Genomic DNA, 19106 nt, shown 5'->3' with positions numbered 1-19106 from the left:
AGACTTTTGCTGCTTGAGGTATGACACATTTCTAACAAGACTATGTAATGCTGGAAGCTGTCATTTTCCCTATGGGATCCGGTAAGCCATTTTTATTACATAAGAATAAAGGGCTTCACAAGGGCTTTTAAGACTGGTAGACATTTTCTGGGCTAAAACGATTGATATATAAGCATTTTTAATACTTCATAGCTTTGAGGAATTATTTTATTCTTGGGAATTATGTAAAATAACCGGCAGGCACTGTATTGGACACCTTGTTCTCTAGGGGCTTTCCCTAATCATAGGCAGAGCCTCATTTTCGCGCCTCTATTGCGCAGTTGTTTTTGAGAAGCATGACATGCAGTTGCATGTGTGAGGAGCTCAGATACATAGAAAAGGCTTTCTGAAGGCGTCATTTGGTATCGTATTCCCCTTTGGGCTTGGTTGGGTCTCAGCAAAGCAGATACCAGGGACTGTATAGGGGTTAAACATAAAAACGGCTCCGGTTCCGTTATTTTAAGAGTTAAAGCTTTCAAATTTGGTGTGCAATACTTTTAAGGCTTTAAGACACTGTGGTGAAATTTTGGTGAATTTTGAACAATTCCTTCATACTTTTTCACATTTGCAGTAATAAAGTGTGTTCAGTTTAAAATTTAAAGTGACAGTAACGGTTTTATTTTAAAACGTTTTTTGTACTTTGTTATCAAGTTTATGCCTGTTTAACATGTCTGAACTACCAGATAGACTGTGTTCTGTATGTGGGGAAGCCAAGGTTCCTTCTCATTTAAATAGATGTGATTTATGTGACACAAAATTTAGAGAAAATGATGCCCAAGATGATTCCTCAAGTGAGGGGAGTAAGCATGGTACTGCATCATCCCCTCCTTCGTCTACGCCAGTCTTGCCCACACAGGAGGCCCCTAGTACATCTAGTGCGCCAATACTCCTTACTATGCAACAATTAACGGCTGTAATGGATAATTCTATCAAAAACATTTTAGCCAAAATGCCCACTTATCAGCGAAAGCGCGACTGCTCTGTTTTAGAAAATACGGAAGAGCATGAGGACGCTGATGATATTGGTTCTGAAGTGCCCCTACACCAGTCTGAGGGGGCCAGGGAGGTTTTGTCTGAGGGAGAAATTTCAGATTCAGGGAAAATTTCTCAACAAGCTGAACCTGATGTGATTACATTCAAATTTAAATTGGAACATCTCCGCGCTCTGCTTAAGGAGGTGTTATCTACTCTGGATGATTGTGAGAATTTGGTCATTCCAGAGAAATTATGTAAGATGGACAAGTTCCTAGAGGTCCCGGGGCCCCCCAAAGCTTTTCCTATACCCAAGCGGGTGGCGGATATTGTAAACAAAGAATGGGAAAGGCCCGGCATACCTTTCGTCCCTCCCCCTATATTTAAGAAATTGTTTCCTATGGTCGACCCCAGAAAGGACTTATGGCAGACAGTCCCCAAGGTCGAGGGGGCGGTTTCTACTCTAAACAAACGCACCACTATACCCATAGAAGATAGTTGTGCTTTCAAAGATCCTATGGATAAAAAATTAGAGGGTTTGCTTAAAAAGATGTTTGTTCAGCAAGGTTACCTTCTACAACCAATTTCATGCATTGTTCCTGTCACTACAGCAGCGTGTTTCTGGTTCGATGAACTAGAAAAGGCGCTCAATAAAGATTCTTCTTATGAGGAGTTTTTGGACAGAATTCATGCTCTCAAATTGGCTAACTCTTTCACCTTAGACGCCACTTTGCAATTGGCTAGATTAGCGGCGAAAAATTCTGGGTTTGCTATTGTGGCGCGCAGAGCGCTTTGGCTAAAATCTTGGTCAGCGGATGCGTCTTCCAAGAACAAATTGCTTAACATTCCTTTCAAGGGGAAAACGCTGTTTGGCCCTGACTTGAAAGAGATTATTTCTGATATCACTGGGGGTAAGGGCCACGCCCTTCCTCGGGATAGGTCTTTCAAGGCTAAAAATAAACCAAATTTTCGTCCCTTTCGCAGAAACGGACCAGCCCCAAGTGCTACATCCTCTAAGCAAGAGGGTAATACTTCTCAAGCCAAGCCAGCCTGGAGGCCAATGCAAGGCTGGAACAAAGGTAAGCAGGCCAAGAAACCTGCCACTGCTACCAAGACAGCATGAGATGTTGGCCCCCGATCCGGGACCGGATCTGGTGGGGGGCAGACTCTCTCTCTTCGCTCAGGCTTGGGCAAGAGATGTTCTGGATCCTTGGGCGCTGGAAATAGTCTCCCAAGGTTATCTTCTGGAATTCAAGGGGCTTCCCCCAAGGGGGAGGTTCCACAGGTCTCAATTGTCTTCAGACCACATAAAAAAACAGGCATTCCTACATTGTGTAGAAGACCTGTTAAAAATGGGAGTGATTCATCCTGTTCCATTAGGAATCAACCATCAGGGGGGAACAAGGAGTTCCCTGGCGATGGAAGAAGTGACCAAAATCATTCAATGGGCGGAGACTCACTCCTGCCACTTGTCTGCAATCCACATCCCAGGAGTGGAAAATTGGGAAGCGGATTTTCTGAGTCGTCAGTCATTTCATCCGGGGGAGTGGGAACTCCATCCGGAAATCTTTGCCCAAATTACTCAGTTGTGGGGCATTCCAGACATGGATCTGATGGCCTCTCGTCAGAACTTCAAGGTTCCTTGTTACGGGTCCAGATCCAGGGATCCCAAGGCGACTCTAGTAGATGCACTAGTAGCACCTTGGACCTTCAAACTAGCGTATGTATTCCCACCGTTTCCTCTCATCCCCAGGCTGGTAGCCAGGATCAATCAGGAGAGGGCATCGGTGATCTTGATAGCTCCTGCGTGGCCACGCAGGACTTGGTATGCAGACCTGGTGAATATGTCATCGGCTCCACCATGGAAGCTACCTTTGAGACGGGACCTTCTTGTTCAAGGTCCGTTCGAACATCCGAATCTGGTCTCACTCCAACTGACTGCTTGGAGATTGAACGCTTGATTTTATCAAAGCGAGGGTTCTCAGATTCTGTCATTGATACTCTTGTTCAGGCCAGAAAGCCTGTAACTAGAAAAATCTACCATAAAATATGGAAAAGATATATCTGTTGGTGTGAATCTAAAGAATTCCCTTGGGACAAGATAAAAATTCCTAAGATTCTATCCTTTCTTCAAGAAGGTTTGGAGAAAGGATTATCTGCAAGTTCTTTGAAGGGACAGATTTCTGCTTTGTCTGTGTTACTTCACAAAAAGCTGGCAGCTGTGCCAGATGTTCAAGCTTTTGTTCAGGCTCTGGTTAGAATCAAGCCTGTTTACAAACCTTTGACTCCTCCTTGGAGTCTCAATTTAGTTCTTTCAGTTCTTCAGGGGGTTCCGTTTGAACCCTTACATTCCGTTGATATTAAGTTATTATCTTGGAAAGTTTTGTTTTTGGTTGCAATTTCTTCTGCTAGAAGAGTTTCAGAGTTATCTGCTCTGCAGTGTTCTCCTCCTTATCTGGTGTTCCATGCAGATAAGGTGGTTTTGCGTACTAAACCTGGTTTTCTTCCGAAAGTTGTTTCTAACAAAAACATTAACCAGGAGATAGTCGTGCCTTCTTTGTGTCCGAATCCAGTTTCAAAGAAGGAACGTTTGTTGCACAATTTGGATGTAGTTCGTGCTCTAAAATTCTATTTAGATGCTACAAAGGATTTTAGACAAACATCTTCCTTGTTTGTTGTTTATTCTGGTAAAAGGAGAGGTCAAAAAGCAACTTCTACCTCTCTCTCTTTTTGGCTTAAAAGCATCATCAGATTGACTTACGAGACTGCCGGACGGCAGCCTCCTGAAAGAATCACAGCTCATTCCACTAGGGCCGTGGCTTCCACATGGGCCTTCAAGAACGAGGCTTCTGTTGATCAGATATGTAAGGCAGCGACTTGGTCTTCACTGCACACTTTTACTAAATTTTACAAATTTGATACTTTTGCTTCTTCTGAGGCTATTTTTGGGAGAAAGGTTTTGCAAGCCGTGGTGCCTTCCATCTAGGTGACCTGATTTGCTCCCTCCCTTCATCCGTGTCCTAAAGCTTTGGTATTGGTTCCCACAGAGAAAACAGAATTTATGTTTACCTGATAAATTACTTTCTCCAACGGTGTGTCCGGTCCACGGCCCGCCCTGGTTTTTTAATCAGGTCTGATAATTTATTTTCTTTAACTACAGTCACCACGGTATCATATGAATTCTCCTATGCAAATATTCCTCCTTTACGTCGGTCGAATGACTGGGGAAGGCGGAGCCTAGGAGGGAGCATGTGACCAGCTTTGCTGGGCTCTTTGCCATTTCCTGTTGGGGAAGAGAATATCCCACAAGTAAGGATGACGCTGTGGACCGGACACACCGTTGGAGAAAGTAATTTATCAGGTAAACATAAATTCTGTTTTTTCATGAAGTTACGCTTTATTATTGAGTTGTATATATAGAGGGTCACATGGCTTTTAACATTTTATTTGAGAACCGACATGTTGTTTTACTTCCCATGCGGGTCTCAGTACAGCTCGAGTTATGCCCACGGTGGGCGGGGCCTAATTTCGCGCGCTCAGCCGTGCAGTATTCATCCGGATCGGCAGCAAAGTGGGGCCAAAGTTGTTTTTGTAAACGAAGGAAGAGACTTAGGAGCGCTACTTAAGCAGAATCGGTGTGATCTGGGGGCAGGTAGCAGAGCTGTGGCGAGGTGCAGGGGCCTGAATTGATAAAAAGTTGATATAACTGATAAAATTGATATAAATTGATATATTACATATCCAAACAAGCGTTGCAATATTGTTAAGCTAATTTGGGCACATACGGACATTTTTTATTGCTGCAAACGTTTTTGAGATAACAGAAAAATTGTTGCGCTTTTATTATTTAAAGGCGCAGTACACTTTTTAAGTCAAAATTTTTGAGTATATGTTTTGACTTCAGAGTTAAATATATCAAGTAAAGAACGACAAAAAAAAAAGTTAAGTATTGCTATTGCTAGTCTGTTTAACATGTCGGAACTTCAGGAAAGTACATGTTCTATGTGTTTAGATGCCAATGTTGAACCCCCTCTTACTTTTTGTCCCTCATGTACTGAAAGGGCCTTACAATGTAAAGAACAGATTTTCTTTAATGCAAATATGTCTAAGGATGATTCTCAGACTGATGAGAAACAGGGTATGCCGCTACTTTCTCCCCAAGCGTCACAACCTTTAACGCCCACCCAAGCGACGCAGTGTTCTTCAAACGCGTCCACTTCATTGACTCCGCAGGATATGGCTGCAGTTATGTCATCTACCCTTACAGAGGTTTTGTCTAAGTTGCCAGTATTGCAGGGCAAACGCAGCAGGACAGAGGCCACTCTGATTCCTGCGACTTCTGATGCTTTGATGGCTATTTCCGATGTACCCTCACAGGGATCTGAATTGGGGGTCAAGGAACTTCTGTCTGAGGGGGAACTTTCCGACTCGGGAAGTGTTACCTCAGACGGACTCGGACGTAATGTGATTTAGATTTAAGCTTGAACACCTCCGCCTGTTACTTTGGGAGGTTGTTAGCGACTCTAGATGACTGTGACTGTACTGTGGTTCCACCAGAGAAATTGTGTAAGATGGACAAATATTTAGAAGTGCCTGCTTACTCTGATGTTTTTCCGGTTCCTAAAGAGTATCTCAGAAATTATTACGTGGGAATGGGAAAGACCGGGTATCCCGTTCTCACCTCCTAATTTTAAGAAAATGTATCCCATAGCTGACACTGTCCGGGACTCTTGGCAAACAGTCCCTAAGGTGGAGGGAGCTATATATATCCTGGCTAAGCGTACTACTATTCCTATTGAGGACAGTTGTGCTTTCAAAGACCCTATGGATAAAAAGTTGGATGGTCTGCTAAAGAAGTTATTTATTCATCAGGGTTTTCTGTTACAACCGATGGCCTGCATTGTGCCAGTCACAACTGCGGCGGCCTTCTGGTTTGACGCCTTAGTAGAGTCTCTTAAGACTGACACTCTTTTAGAGGAAATTTTAGATAGAATTAAGGCTGTTAAGCTGGCTAATTCTTTTATTACGGACGCCGCCTTTCAGATTGCCAAGTTGGCGGCTAAGAATGCCGGATTTGCCATTTTAGCGCATCGAGCGTTATGGTTAAAGTCTTGGTCTGCTGATGTGTCATCTAAGTCCAAGCTTTTGGCTATTCCTTTCAAAGGGAAAACCATATTCGGGCCTGACTTGAAAGAAATAATTTCTGACATTACGGGAGGTAAGGGTCATCTACTACCAGGATCAGGATAAAGCAGCTAAACTGAAGGGTAAACAAAATTAATTTTCCTTCCTTTCGGAATTTCAAAGGAGTCCCCGCTTCTTCTTCTGCTAAACAGGAAGGGAATTTTGCTCAAGCCAAGTCCGTCTGCAGACCCAACCAGGCTTGGAACAAGGGTAAACAACCCAAGAAGCCCACTGCTGCTCCCAAGACAGCATGAAGGGACGGCCCCCTATCCGGGACCGGATCTAGTAGGGGGCAGACTTTCTCTCTTTACCCAGGCTTGGGTAAGAGATGTTCAGGACCCCTGGACACTGGAAATCGTGTCCCATGGGTACTGGAATACAAAAATTCTCTCCCAAGGGGGAGGTTTCTTCTTTCACGATTGTCTGTAGACCAGACAAAAAGAGAGGCGTTCTTACGTTGTGTAAAAGACCTTTCTACTATGGGAGTAATCCGTCCCGTTCCAATATAGAAATAGGGGCAGGGGTTTTACTCAAATCTTTTCGTGGTTCCCAAAATGGAGGGAACGTTCAGACCCATTTTAGATCTCAAGAGTCCAAACAAGTTTCTCAGAGTCCCATCCTTCAAGATGGAGACTATTCGAACAATTCTACCTTTTGATCCAGGAGGGTCAATATATGACTACCGTGGACTTGAAGGATGCATAGCTTCATATTCCTATCCACAAGGATCGTCATCAGTTCCTAAGGTTTGCCTTCCTGGACAAACATTTTCAGTTTGTGAATCTTCCCTTCGGGTTGGCCACAGCACCCAGGATCTTCACGAAGGTTCTAGGGTCCCTTCTGGCGGTTCTCAGGCCGCGGGGTATTGCAGTGGTGCCTTATCTAGACGATATTCTGATCCAGGCCTCGTCTTACCATCTGACAAAATCTCATACAGACATGGTTCTGTCCTTTCTGAGGACTCACGGGTGGAAGGTGAATCTAGAAAAGAGTTCATTAATTCCACAGACAAGGGTTCCCTTCTTGTGAATTCTAATAGATTCCATATCAATGAAAATTTTCTTCACAGAGGTCAGAAAGTTAAAGATTCTGAATACATGCCGAGCCCTTCAGGACAATCCTCGGCCATCAGTGGCTCAGTGCATGGAGGTAATTGGATTGATGGTGGCGGCAATAGACATCATTCCGTTTGCTCGTTTTCATCTCAGGCCACTACAGCTGAGCATGCTCAGACAGTGGAATGGAGATTATGCAAATTTGTCTACTCAGATAGATCTGGATCAGGAGACAAGAGACTTTCTTCTTTGGTGGTTGTCGCCGGATCATCTGTCCCAAGGGACGTGCTTCCGCAGACCCTCATGGGTGGTAGTGACAACGGACGCCAGTCTACTAGGATGGGGTGCAGTCTGGAATTCCCTGAAGGCTCAGGGTGTGTGGACTCGATCGGAGTCGCTACTTCCAATCAATATTCTGGAATTGAGAGCAATATTCAATGCGCTTCAGGCTTGGTGTCAGTTGGCTTCGGCCAAATTCATCGGTTTTCAGACAACGGACAACATCACGACTGTGGCTTACATCAATCATCAGGGAGGAACAAGGAGTTCCTTAGCGATGACCGAAGTATCTAAGATAATTCGATGGGTGGAGGCTCACTCTTGTTATCTGTCAGCAATCTACATCCCAGGAGTGGACAACTGGGAAGCGGGCTTTTTAAGCAGACAGACGATTCATCCGTGGGAGTGGGAACTCCATCCGGAGGTCTTTGCCACTCTGATTCTCAGATGGGGCAGACCGGAATTGGATCTGATGGCGTCTCTTCAGAATGCCAAGCTCCCAAGATACGGATCCAGGTCAAGGGTTCCTCAGGCAGAAATGATAGATGCCTTGGCAGTGCCTTGGTCGTTCAACCTAGCTTATGTGTTTCCACCGTTTGCTCTCCTTGCCCGGGTGATTGCATGGATCCAACAGGAGAGGGCTTCGGTAATTCTAATCACGTCTGCGTGGCCTTGCAGGACTTGGTATGCTGATCTAGTGGACATGTCCTCTCTGCCGCCGTGGAAGCTTCCATTGAGGCAGACCTTCTCATTCAGGGACCCTTCCAACATCCGAATCTAGTTTTTCTGCAGCTGACTGCTTGGAGATTGAACGCTTAATTTTATCTAAGCGGGGGTTCTCTGATTCGTTCATTGATACTTTGATTCAGGCAGGTAAGCCTGTCACTAGAAAGATCTACCATAAGCTATGGTGTAAATATCTTTATTGGTGCGAATCCAAGGGCTACTCATGGAGTAGAGTTAGGATTCCCAGGATTTTATCTTTTCTCCAAGAAGGATTGGAGAAGGGGTTATCAGCAAGTTCCTTTAAAGGGACAAATTTCGGCTTTTCGATTTTACTACACAAGCGTTTGGCAGATGTTCCAGACGTTCAGTCTTTTTGTCAGGCTCTGACCAGAATCAAGCCTGTGTTTAGACCAATTGCTCCATCCTGGAGTTTGAATTTAGTTCTTAATGTTCTTCAAGGGGTTCAGTTTGAACCCATGCATTCCATAGATATTAAATTGTTATCTTGGAAGGTTTTATTTTTGGTTGCTATTTCTTCTGCTCAGAGAGTTTCCGAGCTCTCAGCGTTACAATGTGACTCGCCTTATCTTATTTTCCATTCTGGTAAGGTGGTTTTACATACCAAACCTGGTTTCCTTCCTAAGGTTGTTTCTAATAAGAATATTAATCAGGAAATTTTTGTTCCTTCATTATGTCCTAATCCTTCTTCTAAGAAGGAGCGTCTGTTGCATAACTTGGACGTGGTTCGTGCCCTGAAGTTTTACTTGCAGGCGACTAAAGAGTTTCGTCAATCATCTTCATTATTTGTTGTTTTTTCTGGAAAGCGTAGGGGCCAGAAAGCTACGGCTACCTCTCTTTCTTTTTGGCTGAAGAGTATCATCCGTCTGGCAAATGAGACTGCTGGTCAGCATCCTCCTGAAAGAATTACGGCTCATTCTACTAGGGCTGTGGCTTCCTCATGGGCATTTAAAAATGATGCTTCTGTTGAACAGATTTGCAAGGTTGCAACTTGGTCGTCTCTTTATACATTTTCCAAATTTGATACTTTTGCTTCATCTGAGGCTGTTTTGGGGAGAAAGGTTCTTCAAGCAGTGGTGCCTTCCGTTTAGGTTTCTGTCTTGTCCCTCCCTTTCATCCGTGTCCTATAGCTTTGGTATTGTATCTCATAAGTAAGGATGAAATCCGTGGACTCGTCATATCTTGTAAAAGAAAAGGAAATTTATGCTTACCTGATAAATGTATTTCTTTTACGATATGACGAGTCCACGGCCTACCCTGTCATTTCTAAGACAGGTATTTTACTTGTTTTTTGTTACACTTAAGTCACCTCTGCACCTTTTGGCTTTTCCTTTCTCTTCCTAACTTCGGTCGAATGACCGGAGTGGGAGGGAAGGGAGGAGCTATATATACAGCTCTGCTGTGGTGCTCTTTGCCACTTCCTGCTGACCAGGAGGCATAATCCCATAAGCAAGGATGAAATCCGTGGACTCGTCATATCGTAAAATAGAGAAATTTATCAGGTAAGCATAAATTTCCTTTTTTGTAACAAAAATTTTACCCCTTAGCTTTTTAAAATCGCTTTCTATACTTATTTGACAATGGTTTTAGTATTTCTTTCTAATGACACGGTGAGTCCACGGATCATTTAATTACTATTGGGAAAATCACTCCTGCCCAGCAGGAGGCAGCAAAGAGCACCACAGCAAAGCTGTTAAATATCACCTCCCTTCCCTCCAACCCCAGTCATTCTCTTTGCCTACGTTAGAGCAAGGAAGTGGTAAAGTTTAGATGTTAGAAAGAAGATTCTTTAAGCAAGATTTTATTATTTTTTAGCAGTGCAAGATTGTGCTGCTTTGTCCTAGGGTGTAGCCGTAGTCCATATCAGTCTCTTCAGTAGAGCATTGGTGGCTTTCAACAATGGGAACTTGTGGGGTACAATCCTCACTGCGCTTCCCATGTATTTAATGCTGCCCTATTTGTGCAAACCTGAGTAAGATTACCAGTCTTTGTTTTTATCCACAGGTCCATGTGAGGGAACTGGCCTTCTCAAACCTAGTGAGCTGCCTGGCAGAAGTCTAAAGGTAAGTGCTAACTTTATATTTTCTGGGACACATTGCAGAAAATAAAAGGATGGCACTTTACATTATAATTGTGGGACAAGAGACATTCACCTATTGCTTGGGGGATCATTTTATTAGTGGCAGCAATAGCAGGCACTGGGGACAAGGAGATATGGCTCAGAGGTGGTGTTTTTATTATTACTTTACTCCGTGCGGCTTGGTAATACTGTTAGCCGATCGGTAGGTTAATATTGTAATGCCCACGATCGGCGGGGTTAGCTGAGGCGGCTTTTCTGTTGCGCCGCCTTTTTCCCCCTTCACTTCCTGTGTACGGAGCGGAGAAATAGCTGCGTCACAGACATTAGCTGAATAACGGTTACCGGTCTTCACTTTCAGAAAGAATAGCAGTTGAGTCCGGATTTCCTAGCAGGATAATCACTCCGTTTTCAGTTAGGCAGGTAAGCCTAAAGTGTAGAGGTTGTCTGGAGTGTTTTTTGTGCTACTTTATATTTTTATTGCAGAAAAATAAAGCCGTTAAGTTTTAAAATTTAAAGGAACAGTAACATGTTTTTTGTGGGATATTTTCTAAATAAAATGTTTGTTTATTTATCCTGTTTATTAGTGAATAAAGATGGACCAAGAGGCCTTGCAAGATGTTACATGTACTTTATGTTTTAATGCTAATGTGGAACCACCAATCCCTTTCTGTTCCTCATGTATTGAGAGAACTTTACATTACAGGGATAGACTTTTTCATGAGCCAACATTGTCTAAGGCGGATGCTGTTCAGGAGTCTTCTGACAATGTTCAAGATATGCCGCAGCTTTCTCCTCAAGCGTCCCAAAACTTGGCGTCCATACAACCAGTGCCCTGCACTTCTATTACTCCACCTGGAGTTAACTTGCAAGGCATCGCTTCCCTAATGTCCTCAGCGGTGACTGATGCGTTGTCTGCTTTTCCCATGCTGCAAGGAAAGCGCCAGAGGAAATGTAAACAATCAGTGAGTAAGGTTACTGACACAGTAGTGGCTATTCCGAATGTCCCTTCCCAGAGGAAGATACTTCGGTAGCATCTGAGGGTGAAATCTCAGACTCAGGCAGTGTAATTCCTTTGGCTGATACTGAAGTTGTTTCTTTCCGGTTTAAGCTCGAACACTTCTGTTTGTTACTTAAGGAGATTTTAGCTACCCTGGGCGACTCCGACTCTACTGTCGTAGTCTATCCTAAGAAGTCTAGTAAACTAAACAAGTATTTTGATATACCTTCCATGATGGAGGTTTTTCCTGTACCGGATCGAGCTACAGAGATTATTGCTAGGGAATGGGAGAAACCGGGTATCCCTTTTTCCCTATCCCCTATATTTAAGAAGATGTTTCCTGTAGCAGACTCTATCAAGGAGTTTTGGCAGACGGTACCCGAGGTGGAAGGGACAATTTCCACGCTAGCTAAGAGGACCACTATTCCCATAGAAGATAGTTGTTCCTTTAAGGATCCTATGGACAAGAAATTAGAGGGGTTACTCAAGATGTATGTACACCAGGGTTTACAATGGCAACCTGCGGTGTGTATTGCTACTGTCACCAGTGCGGCAGCATACCATAAGATATGGCGTAAATATCTGCATTGGTGTGAATCCAAAGGTTACTCTTGGAGTAGAGTTCGGATTCCTAGAATTTTGTCTTTTCTCCAAGAGGGCTTGGAGAACGGTTTATCGGCAAGCTCCCTAAAGGGTCAAATATCCGCCTTGTCTATTTTGTTACATAAACGTCTGGTGGATGTACCAGACGTGCAATCGTTCTGTCAGGCCTTGGTCAGAATCAGGCCTGTGTTTAAGACGGTTACTCCTCCCTGAAGTCTTAATCTAGTTCTTAAAGTTCTTCAACAGGCCCCGTTTGAGCCTATGCATTCCTTAGACATTAAGTTATCTTGTAAAGTTTTGTTTCTGGTTGCTATTTCATCTGCTCATAGAGTTTCAGAGCTCTCTGCATTACAGTATGAGTCTCCTTACCTTATTTTTCATTCGAATAAGGTAGTTTTGCGTACTAAGTTAGGGTTTCTCCCTAAAGTGGTTTCAGATCGGAACATTAATCAGGAGATTGTTGTTCCTTCCTTGTGTCCTAACCCTTTTTCTCAGAAGGAACGTCTGCTGCATAATCTGGACATGGTGCGTGCATTGAAATTCTATTTACAGACAACTAAGGATTTTCATCAGTCTTCTGCTCTGTTTGTAGCTTTCTCTGGAAAACGTAAGGGGCAGAAAACAACGGCTACTTCTCGTTCTTTGTGGCTGAAGAGTATCATTCGCTTAACTTATGAAACTGCTGGACTGCAGCCTCCTGAGAGAGTTACGGCTGATTCTACAAGGGCTGTTTCCTCTTCCTGGGCATTCAAAAATGAAGCTTCAGTGGAACAGATTTGCAAGGCTGCAACTTGGTCCTCTCTTCACACTTTTTCTTAATTCTATAAATTTGATACTTTTGCCTTGACTGAGGCTTCTTTTGGGAGAAAGGTTCTTCAAGCAGTGGTGCCTTCCGTTTAGGTTCAGTGTCTTGTCCCTCCCTTATCATCTGTGTCCTCTAGCTTGGGTATTGATTCCCAATAGTAATTAGATGATCCGTGGACTCACCGTGTCATTAGAAAGAAAATAAAATTTATGCTTACCTGATAAATTTATTTCTTTCTTGACACGGTGAGTCCACGGCCCGCCCTGTTTTCTTAAGGACAGGGTTTTTTTTGTTATAAACTTCAGACACCTTTGCACCTTGTTGCTTCCTTTCTCTCCTTTGCTTCAGTCAAATGACTAGGGTTAGAGGGAAGGTATGTGATATTTAACCGCTTTGCTGTGGTGCTCTTTGCTGCCTCCTGCTGGGCAGGAGTGATATTCCCAATAGTAATTAGATGATCTGTGGACTCACCGTGTCAAGAAATAAATACATTTATCAGGTAAGCATAAATTTAGTTTTTTGTAAACAATTAATTTTTTTACACTAAGAAAACCAAATAAATTAATATTTTTGATCTACACAAATAGCTGTATTACATTTTTATTTTATTTTTATTTTTTTTAAGTTCTTTCCATCTAATTATTTCAGATCATAGATGCTCTCAGTGCGGCTGAAGAAAACTGGAGAAGCAGAAATGATCACGCTGATTTTAATATAAAGCACAAAGAGCTAGAAGAAAAATTAGCCTCTGTGAAAAAGGAGCTTGAGTTGAAAAATGAAGAATATCATGCACTGCTGAAAGTGGAACTAGCCAAGGCACGTGCTCAGTGGAATAAAGAGAAGCAAGAAGAGATGCATCATTTCCAATCACAAAATGAGAAAGATTACTGTGCTTTCTTGGATGATCATCGGAATAAAATCAGTGAAGCGCTTCTATTAGCCAAAGAAGATTTTGAGAAGCAGAAAAAGGACTTGATTACCCATAAAGACGCAGAAATGAAAGAGCAGTTAGATCAGCACTTAAAACAATGGACCTCTGAAGAGTCTCATAGATTGCTTGTTCGTGAAAAAGAGATTTTAGCACAGCTAGAGCAGATAATGGGTGAAGTTCCTAAAGAATTGATTGACAGAAGTTTTGTTAATGACAGATCACATGTGACCAGCAACTTTGATGGAAATTTTTTTGAAAAGTTAAGAGCCTTGGTGCAACGATCCATGAAAGTCACGGTTTATAAAATTCTAAAAAACCAAAAACAAGAATTTAAAAAGGTAAGCAACTTTATGTAGAAAACACCATAGAATAGACTATTTCTTTCACTTTAGTGTGGTGAAAGTTTATATATAACTAGTTTATAGTAGATTTAATCTAATTTTTTAGTCTTACATTATATATTGTTTACTTTCATTAGATGGTGAAAGTCCACAAGATCATTACATTTCACTGCAGTCTACTAGGAGGAGACAAAAGCACCCCTACATTCCAGAGCTTTAATTGTCCTTACTATCCCAGAATGCCTCAGTCAATGTTTTGCCTCCATGATGGAGAGAAGTGAATTCTGAAGGGCTGACTACACTCTGTTGATAGGGGTTCTCTAATCACTCTGAGACCCCAAGAGGGGAAGACAGAAGTTTCAGCCAGGCTGTGAAAATCTTCTCCCAGTCTACAGATGTCACTTCTATCCCTGTTGAAATGCAGATTTATCTGAGAGTATCATGTTTTAGAGTGGGCTGCTCCTTGTGAGATCCTTGGCACTGTTTGCATTGCCTCAAATGGACCTGTGAGCTCAAAGCAATCATGTTCCTCTGAGGTAAGCACAGTTGATGAAGGTTCTGACAGATAAGTAAAATGCCCCTTCTTAGCTCACTGGCTATTAGCATGAACACATGATTTGCATAGCCTGGGGACTAAACTTGTGAAAAAAGAAGGAAGCCATAAGAGCCATCTCTGGTCAATCCCAACACCTCGCTACCTAGCAGAATGCCTCCTAATGCAGAAACCACTTCACTCGATCTTAACTTCCCAGATAGGTATTGTTAAAATCAGGCATTGAAGGTCTACTGGCAGCCTGATGTTGCAAGAAACCTCTATCATTGGTAGGTGTCATTGGTTCCTCCTTGAGAGATAAATGAAAGCCACAGATGGGACATTATTCGACTGAATACTTTAGTTGGAAAAATAATACGTGCCTAAAGCAGGACCAGCTTAAAGGGACAGTGTACACCAATTTTTGTATAACTGCATGTAATAGACACTACTATAAAGAATATGCACAGATGCTGATCTAAAAATTCATTATAAAACCTTTTAAAACTTACTTAGTAGCTCCCAGTTTACCACTATTGATGAAGTTTGGCTGGGATACCCAGTGAAAGGGGAAAACAAGAAGACCAACCCCCTCTTCTCTGCAAATGAAAAGGCAGATAACGTAACGTAAACAGGAGCCAGCAGGAGTCTGTAAATTCATGTATGCATCTGACACTTTTTTTTTAAAACCAATTATGACCCTTAACCAGGTTATTTTGTCTTGCTCTTTCCTTTACTATTTTTACGATTTGGCAACAAGGTAATTTAGACAGAAAAGTCTGTAGGCCGCTGTGCCTCTTAAATAACATACCTGCCTTATCTGTTTAGTCCCCTCTATTTCTTGCTGGTCTGATGTTCTTCACCACATGTAATGATCTTGTTGACTCACACCATCTAATGAAAGAAAACAAAATGTATGCTTACTTGATATATTCAGCCCCACCCTTGTTATTCTATACAATTTGAGTCAAAGCTTGTTTGCCATCATGAAAGAGAAATTTTTCAGGTAAGCATACATTTTGTTTTTAAAGGGACAGGAAACCCCAATTTACTTCTATTATCAATTTTGCTTCATTCTCTTGTTATCCTTTGCTGAAGGAACAGCATTGCACTACTGGCAGCTAGCTGAACACATCTAGTTAGCCAATCACAAGACAAATGTGTGCAGGCACCAGTCTGCATCTAGCTCCCACTAGTGTAGGATGTGTATTATTTTTCAACAAGGGATACCTAGAGAACAAAGCACATTTTAAAATAGAAGTGAATTTAAAAGTATCTTAAAATGACATACTCTATCCCTTTTAATCTCTCAACTTTCAGCTGACTTTCCTTATAGTTGCGTTTGTTTTAATTAGCAGAAATATGAAGAGACTCAAATGAATCTAAAAGCAAACACATCTGAATATGATAGTGCCTCAAACAGAGATCTTTTAATAAAAGGAACAAAAGTAACCTGTCTGGAAAAAAACACTCATGGTATGTGATTTTTATTTTTTTTACTTTCCCATTTTATCACATTTTATCACGTGTAGCAAAACTTCTAATTTTGCACTATTTTATTAAATAATGTCACTAGCCTTAATAATGTTTTTTCAATGTTTGAATGCTTTGTTTCCACAATTTATTTTTAATTCTCTTGATTACTTGTTTTTTCAAGAAATGCAACATGACCCAATGCTTGTGCATCAAACAAATCTATTTTTTATTTTATTTTTAAAACATTCAATAGTCTTTCAGTTAATGCAGCCATTCCAGCCAAAATTTGAATCCACATGGATGCATTTCAGTTTTGAATAGAAGCTTTTTTTTTTTTTTTTGTAATATAAATGTATTCGCAAAATTGCTTCTAATAAAAGCTATGAATGTTTCAAAAGTGTGTATAAGTATGCACCGTGCACCAGCATTTTAATCAGCACTTGCCCAGAGAGCCTAAGGTTCTTGTACCATCTAGTAATGACTCAATTTGTTCATTGTTGGCTGGCGCTCTGAGCAGCTATAGTATATAAAATGCTGGTGCACTGAGAATATCTAGTTATGCCTCACATGCACATGCAGAGAAAAATGCTAACACTTATATATATATATATATACTGTATATATAAAAGTAAAGTTTTCCTATATGAATGGAATTTGTAATCTTCGGAAACTTTTACTTTAAAGGAAAAAATGGAACCACAGAATATCCTTGCTGTGAGCATTGCTTCCAGCTGCTAGAAAAGTCAAGGAAAGAATGTCATGAACTGCGAAACAAACTTGACAAGGCATGCCGACACCTTCAACAGGCTGTCAAGGAACAAAAGCTCAAAGCGGATAAATTTAGAGGTTAGCTATTGTCAGTGGAAATTCTTTATTGTTAGGAGAAAATAAAAAAAAATAAAAAATTTCTTTATTAGTATACATTTAAAGTAATCTATTCTATTTTTTTATTTATACACATCTCATATTTCTCATCCTATTATTTGTAATCTGTTTGAACAAAATATCATATTTTATGTACATTTGCTAATTTGTCTTCAAGAGTCCTTTCTAAATTTTGAGTAACAAATAGACCATTAAATATAACATTTGAATGATGTTTAATTATTTGGGGACTGGTTTGAATGGTCTGTTATAGCTTCACTATACAGCAAGCCGCAAATCTATCATGTGCCGATGAGGTATAATGGAACAGCCATCGATATGTAATATTTGGTTTACCTATCCCTACTATTGATTCAATCTTTCTAAAATATTACTCCAATGGCATAAGGGAATCCATGTTTAAAATGGATATGGGCAGCAAAAAGAGAGCACTATGAGACTTATTTTCATATTCTTGTTCACTTAAACATGGATAATAAGATTATGTATGGTTTCCATATATAGTACAAGTAATATTTTATAAACAGGTAGAGATCTCCACTCGCAAAAAAACTTTTGTAGACATTTGTTTTGCCAGAATATTTGTTCAAATCTTGTTAACAAAATTGATTTTGTTCTCATTATTTCTAATGGGAACCAAAAATACAAATAATTGCAAAAATCTTACATTCTAGAATTTAAACACTGAAGAATGTAAATATCTTTCAATGCTAACAAACATACTTTCATAACTATATTTTTTTAAAGAATTTTATAATATATTTATTAGAACCAATTGCAGCATCAGTAGAGTCTAGGAGGAACATTGGTATGGGCAAGTAGCAAACCAGATCCATTATTAAGGGGGACATCTGTGGTCCAGGGGCATATGCTATTTGTAGAGGTGAAATTCTTGGACCAAGTAAGGATTTTTTGGTTCCCTGTAACTCAACTATATGGCTGGAATCGTTAACTCCAACACCAGACAGCAGCTCTTGGTAAACTCAAGAGGTTTTTCAGTAATTCACAATACCTTTGATCCACTAATATAACATTTTACCAAAGCAGCAAACAGAATTCATGACTAAAAGAAACGACTGTGGCCAGGCAGCATATGCCATTTGTAAAGGGGAAATTCTTGGACCAGTGCATACACTCTATTAGCTGTCATCTAAGGATTTTGTAGTAACTAACAACCACAGAGCAGAAGCAGCAGCCATACTGAAGGATTATATAAAGAACAAGCCACAGCAATATACCTTTAAGGAAGGCTATGAAAGAGACGAGCCAAAACTATTGTGGACACAGCGACTATCTCTGTTCCTAAGGATAGGGCAGTAAACAACCATAGCGCATGATCATCAGGAGTGAAAATGTTGAATTCAAGACTAAGTGCCAAGGAAGAAATGCACCTCTAGCTCTGACCAAATGCCACCTAGCTGGCCAAGAAGTGGAATTAGATAAGATGGTGTGTGTGCAGAGCGCCTAAATAAAAGGCTGAGGTGACTTTAAGCGTTAGACCGTAAATGTGTAGTCTTCACAACTATATAGTCGTCACAAATATATAATGAGTGGTAGACCTGGTTCAATACTAATTAAGTCGTGATCAGAGGTGTCAGTCTGCAATTCAAGAATACAGTTTTAATTAATACACAAATGTATGATGTATATAAAAACAGTTAAAAAATGATATAAAACAATGTGGTATAAAACAATAGCTATAAAGGTTCCAGCAAACAGAAAAAAACAAGAGGCTGGTCTATACTCAATTCTACCAGTACCACCTCTTGTTACAAATTCAAATTAATCTGTTGCTGTACTATCTTCTATTGTTACAATGTATTGTGTCACTCCTATGAGTTAACCACTTGCTATATAATATGGTGTGCACAGATTATTCGATACAAAAATAAAAGTCGACACTCAAAATTGAATTAATACTCAAAATTATAAGTCAGATAGTGTCTTTGTGAGGCTCTTGGGTGAAATTTATGTTTTAATAAGTGTCCAAAAGTAAGTGAAAAGCAATGCACGTGCAAATATTCAAAAATGAAAAATCATATTCAAAAATATTTAAAAATAAAAAAATGGGACGATTAATGCAAAAAGTCAATCTGTGAAAAATAAAGCAGTGAAAAATACAGTCCGTAATATAAATCCAATGAAAAAGTGAAAAAGCCAAACTTGTTTCCTTGGTGGTGGTG

At 40.8% G+C, this 19106-nt stretch overlaps 1 protein-coding gene across 1 annotated transcript in view; it reads left to right on the top strand.

Annotated features, from left to right (window-relative positions):
- LOC128644180 (centrosomal protein of 152 kDa-like) overlaps nucleotides 1-19106 on the top strand; it is a gene marked incomplete at both ends in the record, with an annotated part of 84823 nt that overhangs the window by 32272 nt on the left and 33445 nt on the right. The window contains 3 exons of the mRNA XM_053696881.1: nucleotides 13407-14027; nucleotides 15918-16038; nucleotides 16723-16884. Coding sequence (XP_053552856.1) covers nucleotides 13407-14027; nucleotides 15918-16038; nucleotides 16723-16884 — 904 coding nt within the window. The remainder of the gene's footprint in view (nucleotides 1-13406; nucleotides 14028-15917; nucleotides 16039-16722; nucleotides 16885-19106) is intronic.

Source organism: Bombina bombina, unplaced genomic scaffold (genome assembly GCF_027579735.1).
Source record: "Bombina bombina isolate aBomBom1 unplaced genomic scaffold, aBomBom1.pri scaffold_1156, whole genome shotgun sequence".
In the NCBI taxonomy this organism is placed as follows: domain Eukaryota; kingdom Metazoa; phylum Chordata; class Amphibia; order Anura; family Bombinatoridae; genus Bombina; species Bombina bombina.
Note: the sequence above shows the minus strand (reverse complement) of the source record. Positions and strands in the feature narration are given on the sequence as shown.